Genomic DNA, 12,843 nt, shown 5'->3' on the forward strand with positions numbered 1-12,843 from the left:
GGCCACAGTTTTCCAGGGACCCGTGCGTTGACTTTAGGCAACAAGTATCCCTCTAGTGGGGTCCAGCGCCCACTTTCCCTCCCCACAGTTTAGCTGCCTTCTCAGTAAGTGCTTCCCACCAGGGTGTGGACAGCACCACTGCCTCAGCACACCTAGAACCAATGAGTGCACGTTGCAGGTGGGTGCAGCTGTAGGAGCCCAGGTACCCCATGTCTCAGGCTCTGTGCTCTGCGATCAGCTTGTCAGAGCTCGGCAGCGGCAGCTGCAAGAGGGGCACGCATCATCCCCACGAGGTCAGGACAGACTCTTGGCTGGGGAGGAGTCTCTGTGACACTGTACCCACTTACCACCAGGCCCGGGTTAAGCATCTTGAACTCAAGGAGTGGTGGGAACTTGGAGGAAGGGGTGCAGGGAGAGGGTTTCTTAGGCAGGCACTAAGCGGCCTATGCTAAAGCTTCAACTTGTGACCTTGGAGAAGGGTCGTGGGTGATGGAGACCTGGCCCTGAAGCATCTGCTTTGGGGTACACAGAAGCGTGCCCAGTCAAGGACACTAGAGTGTGTCCCCTCCCAGCTCCCAAGGGCTTGGCTAGTTGGCATTGTCACCTCTGTGGTAGGGGTCTCCCCTGTCAGATTTCTTTCTCACCTCCCACCTGTCTCCAAAGTATCCTCTTGAGTATCCAAGGGAGCCAGAACCTGGGGAAGATAGAGTCACTGACTGTGAGCTTCACGTAGGCACACAGCCATGGGGATGCTGTCATCTAATGGCGGCAGCCTAGAGTCCAGGGACTATGCAGGGTGACTCCCTTCTCAGCACCCATGACAGCTGGGTTTGCATACTTCCTGTAATGGGGAGCTCTCTATCTAAACAGGCAAACCTGCCAGGATTCAGGAGCCCAGCGTGTGAGAAAGTTCCTCTAGTTTTCCCCTGAGCTGGAATATGCCCCTTGTCTCACAGGCACTATCAGGAACCTTGGCGAAAGGGCCTCTCACACTTGGAGCTGGGTGGAGGCCATGGCTTCTCCAGGGCTGCTCTCACCTGAAATACACGGGCCTGCATGCTGGAGGCCTCGTTCCAAGTCAGGTCTGGAATAATGGATGGAGAATCAGGATGGGCATGGTTTTGAAGTAGGTTTAGAAATTCACATCTGTTTCAGAGGAGCAAAGACAGACCGCACCCAGGAATGGACCATGTTCCCAGGGCTCCTTTGTGGCGGGTCACGCCTGGCACAGGTGGTGATCTGCATGGGGGAAGTACAGGGACTTGGCACAGATTGGCCCTAACTCAACTGGGAGGATTTGGTTTATTGTTTTGTGTTGGGTTTTGTGTCTTTTGAAAAACAAGAGATTGAGCCTTTTTATGACATGGATTTTATAGCGTAACGAGCCAGCGTAATTTCCCATTCTCAGCAGCAAGTGCACTTTTTACACTAATTGCATAATTAGACATAATGTACTAATTGCGGTAATGGATGACAGTCAACTAAACTTTAACTTTAAAAACAGGGAGGCGTTGCTGGGGGTGGTGGCGGGTGCTTTGTGCCCCTGTGAGTGTTTCAAAGGGAAATGTGCTGGTGAGCGCTCCTAGCAACTGCCTCTTGGGGACCAAGGGGCCACGGAGCCACCAGGGCCTTCTCACCTTGTGATCTAGGCTGCACGTCCTCCTTCCCTGAGAACCCCTACACCCCCCCGCACTTCCTATCTACGTCCCTTCCCCTCAGCTTCCCTCTGCCCACCACAGCCCCTGTGCTGTGCAGTCCACTAGCTTTCCCTCCTCCCAGCATTGTACCTGCCGTTACTCCTGCCTGGAGTCCCTTATCCCCATGTCAGGCAGACTCCCACCCAGCCTTTCAGACTCTGTTCAGATGGCCTGTCCCCTGAAAAACTATCCCAGTCTTTTCCTTGACCCGCCTCCCAGCCATACGCAAGCAGGCCACCCCCACTCCCAAGTGTCTACTGCACATACCTCGCCCCACTGCCACCCTCTGCTCTTAGCAGACTGAACGGACATCTGTCCCCTCTGGATGGTGAGTCCCAGGAAGCCAGGGACAAGGTCTGGTCCATCTATGCTGCCCCAGGCTCAAGAGAGCCCCAACAAGAGCCAGTGGCATGAATGTGGAGTGTCCCAGTAGGAATGTAGGGACACAGGTGGGGAGGAGATGGGACCATTAAAGGGACGCTGACCCAGGAAGCACATCCTCACCTGCTCCTAGAAGCCAGGCCAGGAGCCCTCCCCACTGCTCTCACACTGCCTTTGTGTCCCCCATCAGAGCCTGGGCAGGGCCACACTATAATGGCCTGGGTAGGTGTCTGTGATCGCCTCAACAGAAAGTTCGTTCCAGGAACTCCCTAATTGATATGAAGGTTACTTATCAATAATTTGACAACTAACATCATAATGTTCAAATCCTACTTGTGACACGACACCACTTATAGCTGACTAACTGGAGCCAATCCACCACAGGATGGTGGCAGTGTGACATGGCCACCTGGGAACCTAACATGGTAGCTGATGTAGCCTGCGCCCAGGTGGCACCTGACACCCTGCCTGTGCACCGACTGTGTCCTCTGAGGGCTCCAGGGCCCCTTACGCTACTCTAAGTCTTGCACCAGGAAGGCCAGGGAGGGCCACAACCCCTGCCCCAGGGAGCGGTCTGCCACACACAGTCCAGGGCCTGGTATGTCCCCAGAGCAGCTGGGTGGGGGTTTTTGTGCACCCCCTGGGGAGAAGCCCCTCAGTCCAGTCAGGAACTGGGTCTGTCCTGCATGCTCAGTGGGAGGGGTCTCCAGGTACCCGGCTGTTCTATCGATGCTGTGACCTTCAAGGGTGATTAACAGCTATGTCAATACCCTCCCCACAAAGGCACAAGACAGAGGCAGCAGCCTGGTGGGGCTGAGGGCAGGAGCTTTGCCCTGACTGGCTGGGGTCCCTGAACTAATCACTACCAGTCCCCTATGACCGCACGTCCCTCCTGGCCCAGCTCGGGGTCCCTGAGCCACCATGAGCTCCCTAGCTTCCTTCCACAGTTCCCCTGATCCCTGGCACAAGTGTACCCCATTCCAGTAGCTGCCTCCCATCTCCAACCCCAGACCCTGTGGCCTCCAGTGCTTGCCCATGCAGGCTGGCCTAGGAAGGCCCAGCCCACCTTCTCTAGTCCACTTGCTGCTCTCTCTCTAGAAACCTGTTGGCATGAGGGCTGTTGGCAGTTAAGACCCCCAGCAACTGCTCCTTTTGAGAACAGGAACCAGACGGCAAGATGTGGCTAGAGGGGGTTGAAGAACAGCAAATCCCCCAGGGGGCCAGATCGTGGGGCTCAGCTCCCTGCACCCTGCCTGTGCCCTCCCTTCCCAGTGCCCTGGGCATGGGGAGGAGCCAGGATGCTGGAGCACCCAGCCAAACCCCCAGCTGAGCCTGGGCCTTTGAGGAGACAGCCAGCAGCAGGGCTCAGCCTGCATCAAATCTTTCTCGTTCCATTTTCTTTCTGATTTAATTTTCCGGAGATTAGGGCCTGTTCACCTTCGCTGCAGAGAGGAGCCTCGCATGCATCCTGTTTTTACTTGCAGGGTTGGGTGGTTGGTTAGTGGATCAGGCTGGTTCCACCAGTCCTCCACCTCCTGCCCTCCAGACTGGCCCTTCTGCCTTTCACAGGCCTCAGGCCTTCAGCATCACCCTGGGTCCTCCCCATGCGCCTTTCAGGCCCACCAAATCCCCTGCCTATCCCATGGGCCCCTATGCCAGAGGCCTCACCTTCAAGTTTGGGAATAAATGCTAGGAACAGAATTGCACAGAGTGTAGTGATGAGGCTTGGCTGGTAGCTGGACCAGCCCCTCTGCTTCTGGAGTTCTACCCTCATCTCCCCAGAAACTCCCTGCAGCCCCTTTCCCCAGCCTTGCTCTAGGGAGGATTTAGATAAGCAGGGAAAGGCAGAGGGGAAGCAGGGACAGTGTGAGCAAAGGGGTGGCAGAAGGAATAAGCAGGAGCTGAGGACCCAGGGGCCTGCAGCTGCATCCAGGTCAATGGGCTGCAGAGGCTTTGGGTGCTGGCACCAGGGGCCAACAGAAGGGTGTCATGGTGGTTCCTTGGGCAGAAGTGGCATAGGAAGAAAGCATGGCAGATGCAGCCCCTGTTCCAAGGGGTAGCAGAGCTGCAGGCAGAAGTGGAACAGAGTCAGACCTAGGTCCAGCTGGCCCCGGAGCTCTGTTCTTGAACATGGAATTAGGCGTATGCATTCGCCGAGGGTCCATGCACACGGTGCTTGGGGAGAGCTGGAAGGGAGCTGGCTATGGCTGTGCCCTATCAGTGGCGTCCCTGTGTCTGGGCTTCCCTGTTGTCACCTCCCGGGCCCAAGCTGAGGTGTCGGAGACAAGGACAGGATGGCTAGGGAGGGGTGGCCCAGGGAGATCTGGGAAGAGGGGAGGAGCTGGAGATGGCAGACCTCAGGAAACCGAGGCTGTCTACCCAGGAATGGGAATCAATGGCTTTGGATCCTAAGAGTGCAGATCTAGCAGGGAGAGAGCGGAGACGGAAGGGGACTGTGGTTCCTTCTGCAGAATTCTAGTGACAATAGTCCTCCGTCGGCCTGTGAAGTGGGGACTGCTGTTTTCTCACTTAATAGATCAGACAGAGGTTCAGAGATGGGGCAACTCATGGCTGGGTCTCTGCTTCCAAGCCCTGTGTCACCTATCAGAGGTGTGACCCTGCCACCTGGGAACCCACTCTCTCGGAGGCCTCTGAGCCCTAGCCCAGTCACCATGCCAGGCTTCAAGAAGCACCCTGGGTCTGGTGGGGAGGAACTCCTGGGTTCCCTGAGGAGAGCTGCACGGTCCAGCCTCAGATCTCGGGCTGCCACTGCTAAGGACAGTCCTGATTGGGGTACCTGGGAATGACCTTGACAGGGACGTCAGGTAGGGAACTCCATCCCCTGCCTTGAGAAGCCAGGCAGCTGCGCCCCCTGCTGGCAAAAGTGGACCAGGGTGCTCTCAGCCAAGGCTTCAGCCAGTGTGGCTGAGACTATGGGCTCCACACACCCAGGGGTGCAGTCCAAGGTTGGGAAAAGGTGTGTTTTTAATGTCCCGAAACCTGGGCAGGAGGCCTCAGGGGGAATGGGGGATCTGGCTTTGCTACTCACAGTCACGTGTCCTTGACCTGTCCTCCCCTGTTTCTCAGCCTCAGGTTCCCCAACAGTGGGCACTGGGCTCCGGACTCCTTGCATTTCCCAGTGATCCCCAGGCTCTGACCCTTCCTTGACCTCTGTCTCCGTGGGAGGTCTCTGTCCTGAGGCAGGGCCCAAGGGTCCCAGGCAACAGCCTGGCTTGGTACCCACTTGGGGCTTCCATCCTCCCTGCCCTCTAATCGCCACTGCTCTGTGGGAAGGAGCAACTTCACCACAAATTATTTTGTTCTAAGAGAAGGACAAGAAGAAAAGAAGCCTGGAGGGATGGGGGTGGGAGGAGGAGATTGCCTGAGTGCTTTGTGTGGCGCTTTAACCCTTGGACTGCCAGGTGCGGGTGGCCAGGTGCTCTGGCAGCACCTGGTCCCCGTCTTCTCCCCCATCAGATGCCTGAGGCTTACCAGTCTGGCTGTCACTACCGACCTTATCTTCCTACTTGTCTGTCTCTCATCAGCTGCCTCCCCCACCGCCTTATCTCCCCATCAGCTCCTCTCTGTCTCTCCACATCGCTCTGCCTCTGCAGTCTGATGGCACAGCCTGGTGGCAGGAGCACAGCCTGGTGGCCCGGCATGCGACCCCTGGTGAACGACCCAGTTTGGGGCACGGACCTCCTGGGGTCACCTGGATGGACACATGGACCCAGTCAGGCTTAGACACACACAGGGGTATACAGTGCATATACACACGCCCCCAAGACCCCAGCTGTGAACAGACACCCACACAAATCTGCTTCTCCTACTCACCTAAGAGCCCCCGGGCTTTGTCTGAGGCCCTGACCTAGCCTCCTACCCCCAACATGCAGGCACATGCACACATGATGTGTGTCGAGCCATGACAGCCCTCACACGCGCAGATGCGGGCTACCAGCGTTACAGTCCCGTGTGCGCATGCGCGCGGGCCCGCCCCCAGAGGAGGAGAGAGAAGGGCACATTTGTCCCCCCATGTGCTGCTTCTTCCCTGGTCCCTGCTCCCATATTCTGTGCCCTGAATGACAGAGGAACCCTGAGGGCACCCAGAGCTCCCGGTACAGTGTCTGCAAATGCCCTGGGGCAGTGCCAGCAAAAAGGGGTCTGGATGCCTGAGCCTGTGGACGGGTGGCTGTGCGTGTGACGCACATATGGGTATATAGGTGTGTGTACACGCGCGGGTGTGACAGCATCTTTGTGGTGGTGTGCACGTGTGCTTATTGGCTCCGTCTCCCCCTGCAACGCCCTGCCTCCTACCCAGCCCACCCTCCCCCCTCTACTGCTCTCAGCCACTCTGAGCTAGTTAGGGGCTTGCTGCTTACGGCCCTGGAGGAGGAAGCCTGAGTCCCAGAGAAAGCAGTGATAACCCCATCCTACCAACCACAAGCAGTGCAAACTGTGGAGCCCATGACCGTGCCCTTCCTCCAAGCCCATGAGAGCACTGGACCCAGCTCCCAGACCTCCACGCTCTCTCTGGCCAAAGCCAGCCAGGGTCGAGTGGGGTGAGCGCTGGACCGTGCTGTGCACGGAGGCCATGCAGGGGCAGTGGCGTGGGAATGTGTGACCGCCCTGGCCTCACGCCTGGCTTCTGCTTCCTTCCAGATCTACAAAGACAACCGGAATCTGTTTGAGGTGCAGGAGAATGAGCCTCAGAAGTTGGTGGAGAAGGTGGCAGGGGACATCGAGAGCCTGCTGGACAGGAAGGTACAGGCCCTGAAGGTAGGTGCAATCGTACGGGTTGAGCAAGGCATGGCCCCGCACTGTGAGGGTGATGTCCTAACTCGCTGTGAACACAAGGCCCTCTTTGCCCTCTGAATTCAGGCGGGGCCATCATTGCCAGGGCTGTGTCCATGTGCACTGTGGGCAGCTGTGGCAGGAGCAGGATAGTTTTATCTGGAGTAGGCTACATGAGGGGTGACCTGGGGTCTTGAGGACCCGGTGTGGGTATGATGGTGGGGCCCGGGCAGGTTCCACCCCTCCCGTTCCTCTGCTCTGTCTGTGCGTGTGCCCTGGGTGAGCGCCTGGCCAGGATAGCGACCTGTTGATGGCTGGCAGGGTGGACTGCAGGTTGTGTCAGGGAGGGAGTGTGAAGAGGCCCTGAAAGCCCCACAGAAAGCTGTGGCCATGTGATGCTGGGGGTGGGAGCCCCTGCTCTGCTTGTGACTTTGAATGTTCCTCTGCCTCCCCCCCACCCCTGGGCCTCGGGGTCCCCCTGTATACCCAGAGAGGTTGCGCCTGTCAGCATCAAGGTACTGCGGTTCTGTGAGGTGACAGAACCTGCTGGGCTACGCTGCCCAGCTCTCCAAAGCCAGCAGACCCCTGGTACTCTACCCACCCCAGGGCTTCTACAGCTGCAGAGTGCCCTGGGCAGGTTGTGCAGTAAATGAGGGAGGGGGTCCAAACTGCCTCCAGATCAGGGGCACAGATGCAGCTGCCCCAGCCTGTGTCAGTCAGAGAGATGCGTCCGATGAGAGGAATGAAGTACTGATCCACCCACGACGTGGAGGAACTTGAAAACATCATACTAAGTGAAAGAAGCCAGTCACCAAAGATCACCTATTGTGTGATACCATTTCTGTGAAATGTACAGAAGGGGCAAATCCATAGAAATGGAGAGTACGGTAGTGGTTGCCTAGGGCTAGAAGGGAGGGGATAGGGGGTGAGTGCTAATGGGTATAGAGTTTCTTTTGGGGGTGATGAAAATATCCTAAAATTCGATTGTGGTAATGGTTGCACAAAGCCAAATATGCTAAAAACCACTGAATTATATACTTTATGCGAGTGAGTTTTATGGTATGTGAATTATATTTCAATAAAACTATTTTTTAAAAAACAGATGAGCAAGTCCACACAAGCATCTCCAGGCTCAGACCAGTGTCCTGGCAGGATCAGGTCAGGGCATCCATCCAACCCACCACACCCAGGCCCCAGGAGAGAACTAGGACCCCCTTGCATAGGATCTGGGCCCTGCTGCCCCCTGGGGTCCCCTGCCTGCCCCTGTGTTACCTGGGATCATGGAATAAAGAAAGGCTGGCATCCCAGGCCCAGAGGCCCAGAGGAGGTGAACCCTGAGGGCGTCCCACGCAATGTGGATGGACGCAGAGCACTGGGAACTGGGCCCAGCTTGACCTTCAGAATCTCCTAGTCACAGGTCCGGACAACTGGGGAAATGAACTGTCGTGAGGAGAAAGTAAAGCCAAGTCTCCAGCTGGGACAGCAGGCCCCATGGGTCTGCTCTGATAGTGGGAAACCTCTGCTTGCCCCACCTCCCCAGCCAGCACACCATATCCCACCTTTTCATATTTTCCTAGAACTGGAGGTGACCGGGACACTTTCCCTTTCTCTTGTTCTCTGTGTCTTTGTCTCTCCCTCTCCCCTATATTCCAGACCCCCATTTGCCTACTACTTCCTTGCTTAGCTGTGCCCCACCCCCTGCCCAGTTCACACACTGAAGGCTGCCAGCCTTGAACTTGTGTCAAAACCATTTGATCCATTTAGGAAGGAGCACCCTTTAGGCCTGCTACCCACCCTGGCTTTAGGACCAGTCACCTCAGTGGGGGACAGGGCGTGCTCAGTGGTGGCAGTGATAGATGCCCGACCTGTCTTCCACTCCTGGAGCCCAGGACCCAGTCCAGGACCCAGCCCCTGCCCATCCCCTCCAAGCATCGCAGAGCTGGAGTCCCTCCACAAGCTCCTGTCCCCACTCCTAGAGGTACAGTCAACCTGACAGCTCGGGAGCCCAAGGCCTGGGGTCCTGATCCCAGCCTTGTCCCTGCACTGCATGCCAGACCCTGCCCCATGAGGCAGGGCAGGTGTCAGTCTCCTTTCCACTGCATCTGCAGCCCAGCCCATCCATGGCCTGGTACACAGTTGGCGCTAAATAGAAATTATTCTCGATGGAAGAATGATGGAAAAAGACACTCACTGATCAGGCAGTCACCATGTGCTGAGTCTGTCACACGTCATTCTCATAGCAACCCTGTGAGGGAGGCCTGCTTTACAGAGCGGACACTTAGGCTCAGAGGTACCATGCATCAGGCCAGGATGTGGCACAGCCGGATTTGAATCCAGGTCACTAGCACCCTAAGCCGGCTCTTGAGTCCCCACTTTATTCTTCAGGTGAGCACAGAGCCCACAGCCCTACCTTCCCAGCACTCTCCTGGCCAGTGAACACCCCTGCTGCAGCGTCCCCTGATGTCGGCCCACAAGATGCTCCTGTCTGTATCCCAGAGGAAGGGGAGGACCATCCTCCTTCCACCTTGGTCCTAATTGTTCAAGATGAGCTTTGGTCTTAATTATATTTTAAATTTGCTTTTAATCAAGTTCTGGCCATTTTCTCCTTTCCCACATTTGTTTGCAGCCTGAGTACATACGGAGGGAGGGGTAGTGGAGGTCTGGGTCCCCCCACCCCCCACTCTATCATTCCTCTCTCCCTGGACCCATCCAGTAATCCAATTTAAATCCTCTTGCTCTGGTCTGGAATTTTAATTTGGGGTTTGCAAAGAGGAAACTGAGCAATGCAGGACAGAAGTCCATTGTCTCACGCAATCAGGGACCATCAGACGTTTGTCAGAGTTTCTCCAAGCTGCACAGGGTGGTTTATGGACCAAGAGTCAGGCAGGAGTGGGCCAGGTCAGAGGCTTTGCAACGCAGGCAACCAGCATCCCCAGGTCTGGGAAACCTGCGGGGCCTCAGCTTTGGAGACCTGAAGGAGACCTCTCATAACTGTCTACCTAGGGAGGTGGGTTCTCTGAGCCAGGACCCGTACCGTTTGGGTCTCGAGTCCCAGGAAAAGGAGGGAGGTGCCTATGTTCTTACAGCAAATTGGAGGCAGAGTTGGTCCCAGATCAGGACTCTCCTGTCCTCCCAGCTGGGGTCTCGACACGCAGCCCCTCTCTCAGAAAGGTCATCTCTTCATGGTTGTGGTCCTTCCTCCATCTATTCATCATCATTCACTAACGGCCTACTGTGTGCAGGCTGGCGCTGGGGTGTACTTGTGCAGCTCTCATTCTAGTCCTGTCTAGGCCTTAGTTTCCCCCTCTGTAAAATAGGGACATGAGACCATCTCTGCCCCATGCTTCTGGTTTCACAGCTCCAGGAGCCATCGTTTATAAAGGCCACAGTGAAAACTGTGTCCCGGAAGGTCGTGCCACCTTCACCATGATCTCGGGGTATTCCGACCTCCTCTCAGGGACAAGGCCGAGGGCATTGTGGCTCAGTGGGCTTAGTTCCTGGAGAATGGGAAGCCCAGGGCCAGAGCAGCCAGGCTAGAGCAGGTTCTTGAGGGGACATCAGTGGTGGCAAGAAGTCTACTCTCCAGATCTCTCCAAATAAGCCAAGGTTTACTTCTCTTATCCCCATTTTACATTTGAGGAAACTGAGCCCCAGAGAAGTTAAGCCATTGGCCCCAGGTCTCACGGCAAAACCAGGGTTTAGATCCAGGTAGTTGGGCTCAGACCCCACACAATATCCCTGACACCGCTCTCCTCTGTGCTACCACTAGTGGCCACATGGCATTTGCTGTCCGCAGAGAAATGGGGTTCTGATCTCCTCTGACAGGCTTGCTCTGGGATGACCTAGTGACCTTGGGCAAGTCCCTGCCCTTGCAGTTTCTTCCTTGTGTGGTAGAGACAAGACACCGAGCACCCCTCCCAGCATACACCTACAAGGCCCAGATGGATGAGATGGGGGTGCAGCTGTGGCCGTGGTTCTGGGGGCTCCAGTGGACAGTGTTCCCACCATCAGTGGCCTCTCTGGGGAGCGAGTGTCATTTAAATAGTAAAATTAAAAACCCTTCTGCACAGAGCCGCCCTGTTTTTGCTGCTAATGGCCACTTAACCCAATTAAACTGATGCATTGTTGGCAGTGTGACCAGGTCTGTTCAGGAACTGGGCTCTGGGCTGGGTGTTCAGAGGAGCAAGGGGAATGAGCCAGCAGGCCAGGGCTGCGGGGCAACAAACCCCTTGTCAGGAGGGAGGGCATGCCGCCTGCCTCCCATTCACTGCTTTCTTTCTCAGGCTTCACCTAATGCAGGGGTCTCAGTGTTGGCACTGTCGACATTTTCAATAGGTAATTCTGTGTTGTGGGGCTGCACTGTGCCCTCCCCCTAGATGCATCCCACTAGATGCCAGTAGTATGCCACTCCCCCAGTTATAACCAAAAGTTTCTCCAAATGTTGCCAAATGTCCCCTGGCGGCAAAGTCCCCCCCGGTTGAGAACCACTGGTCTGATGGGACGGAGAGATGCAGCCATGGTGAAAGAAGTCCCACAAGCAGGGGGACATCAGGGAGGTCATGATGGGATGATGGGCAGCCCCAGCAGGAGGAAGAGCCCTTCAATTCAAGGGGGGGCGGGGCCATGTAATAGCAATCTCGGGGTGGCCTGGAGGAGGCAGCAAGGATTTGGGAGGAAAGTTCAGCATTGAGGCAGCTGGAGGCCAGTTCAGAACCACTGATGGATTCATTCATTGGGGTTGGACAGGCAGATCAGCCCTGGGAGGACAAGATCATGGGTGTTACTCACTGCCAAGGCCTGGCCTAGAGCAGGAGCCTCTTGAACATTTGGAGAATAGGTACCAGGGCCGTGGCTCTGGGTTCTCGCTCTAAAAGGCACAGCAATGGGGCTTCTGTAGCGTTGGCTGCCTCCGCCCACCCTTCTCTGGGCAATTAAAAGGTGTGTGTGGGGGGCTGGCAGTGGCTTCTGCCTTGCCTCCATTAGGAACGTTAAGAGAGCTTGACCCTTCCACTCTCCCGCTCTTGAACGGAGCAGCCAACACGTGGCGCCAATTAGGTGCGTGGGCGCCCAAGGCCGAGCAGCCTTTTCTCCCTGATTGCAGCGTTTGCGGCTGATTATTCTCCCCTCACCCAAACAGTGCTTCTGCTCCTGGCAAGGTGCCAGCGCCACCCAGAGGAGCCGACTGGGGCCCCCAGGGACGGGTGAGTGTGGAATTAGTGAATGGGCATCTGTTGAGTGTCTATTGTATGGGAGCCCTCGGGACCTCTGTCTACAGAGAGAGGTCAGCCAAATTCTCAAGGAAAGGAACTTGGTGGGTGGTGAGCCCTCAGGAGAGACCCGGAAGCATGAGGTGGTAGAGAGTGACCATTCCGGAACGGGGTCGAGGGAGCTCCTTGGAGGAGATGGCCTGCACGTGTGCAGGAAGGAAGGGGGACTGCTGTCCACTCCCCATACACCCGAGGGTCCTGAGAATCTGGGTCAGCCTTGGGCAAAGACAGGCTGCTCCCAGCTACTGGAGATGTGAGTGTGGGGATGGCCTCCCCAGGCGATGAGAACCCAGAGACCCCTCAAAGGCCTCCAGACTGAGCTGAAGGGGCAGGGAGCTGGCCTGGAAGAGGGAGACAGTGCCGGTGGGGCGTGGCTAGGGCATGGATGTGGTTAGGGGCGTGGTGGGCGTGGCTATGGTGTGGGTGTGGTCGGGACGTGGTGGGCGTGGCTAGGGCATAGGTGTGGTTGGGGCGTGGTGGGTGTGGCATGGTCGAAGGATCCTGGGGACACACATCATTCCCTCCAAGTCTTGCACTTGCTCGAGCTAGTGGTAGTCAGACCAGGGCCTGGCTTCTCCTGTCCGGCCTCAGGAAAGGCCCACCCTGTAGGTTTGGGGCTGGGCTTCCCTGGCCCCTGGGATTGCCACTATGGAGCAGGCCCCTCCTGGCTCCTCCTTCAAGGTGCTGGAGCCTCAGGGGGGGTCAGA

At 56.7% G+C, this 12,843-nt stretch overlaps 1 protein-coding gene across 9 annotated transcripts in view; it reads left to right on the forward strand.

The window, feature by feature from the left end:
- CACNA2D2 (calcium voltage-gated channel auxiliary subunit alpha2delta 2) overlaps positions 1-12,843 on the forward strand; it is a 134,099-nt gene that overhangs the window by 59,372 nt on the left and 61,884 nt on the right. For all 9 annotated transcript variants that reach the window (XM_074312283.1, XM_074312279.1, XM_074312275.1 and 6 more), the window contains exon 3: positions 6,738-6,854. In XM_074312283.1, the coding sequence (XP_074168384.1) occupies positions 6,738-6,854 (117 nt within the window). The remainder of the gene's footprint in view (positions 1-6,737; positions 6,855-12,843) is intronic.

Source organism: Rhinolophus sinicus, linkage group LG10 (assembly GCF_036562045.2).
Source record: "Rhinolophus sinicus isolate RSC01 linkage group LG10, ASM3656204v1, whole genome shotgun sequence".
NCBI classification, from domain to species: Eukaryota; Metazoa; Chordata; class Mammalia; order Chiroptera; family Rhinolophidae; genus Rhinolophus; species Rhinolophus sinicus.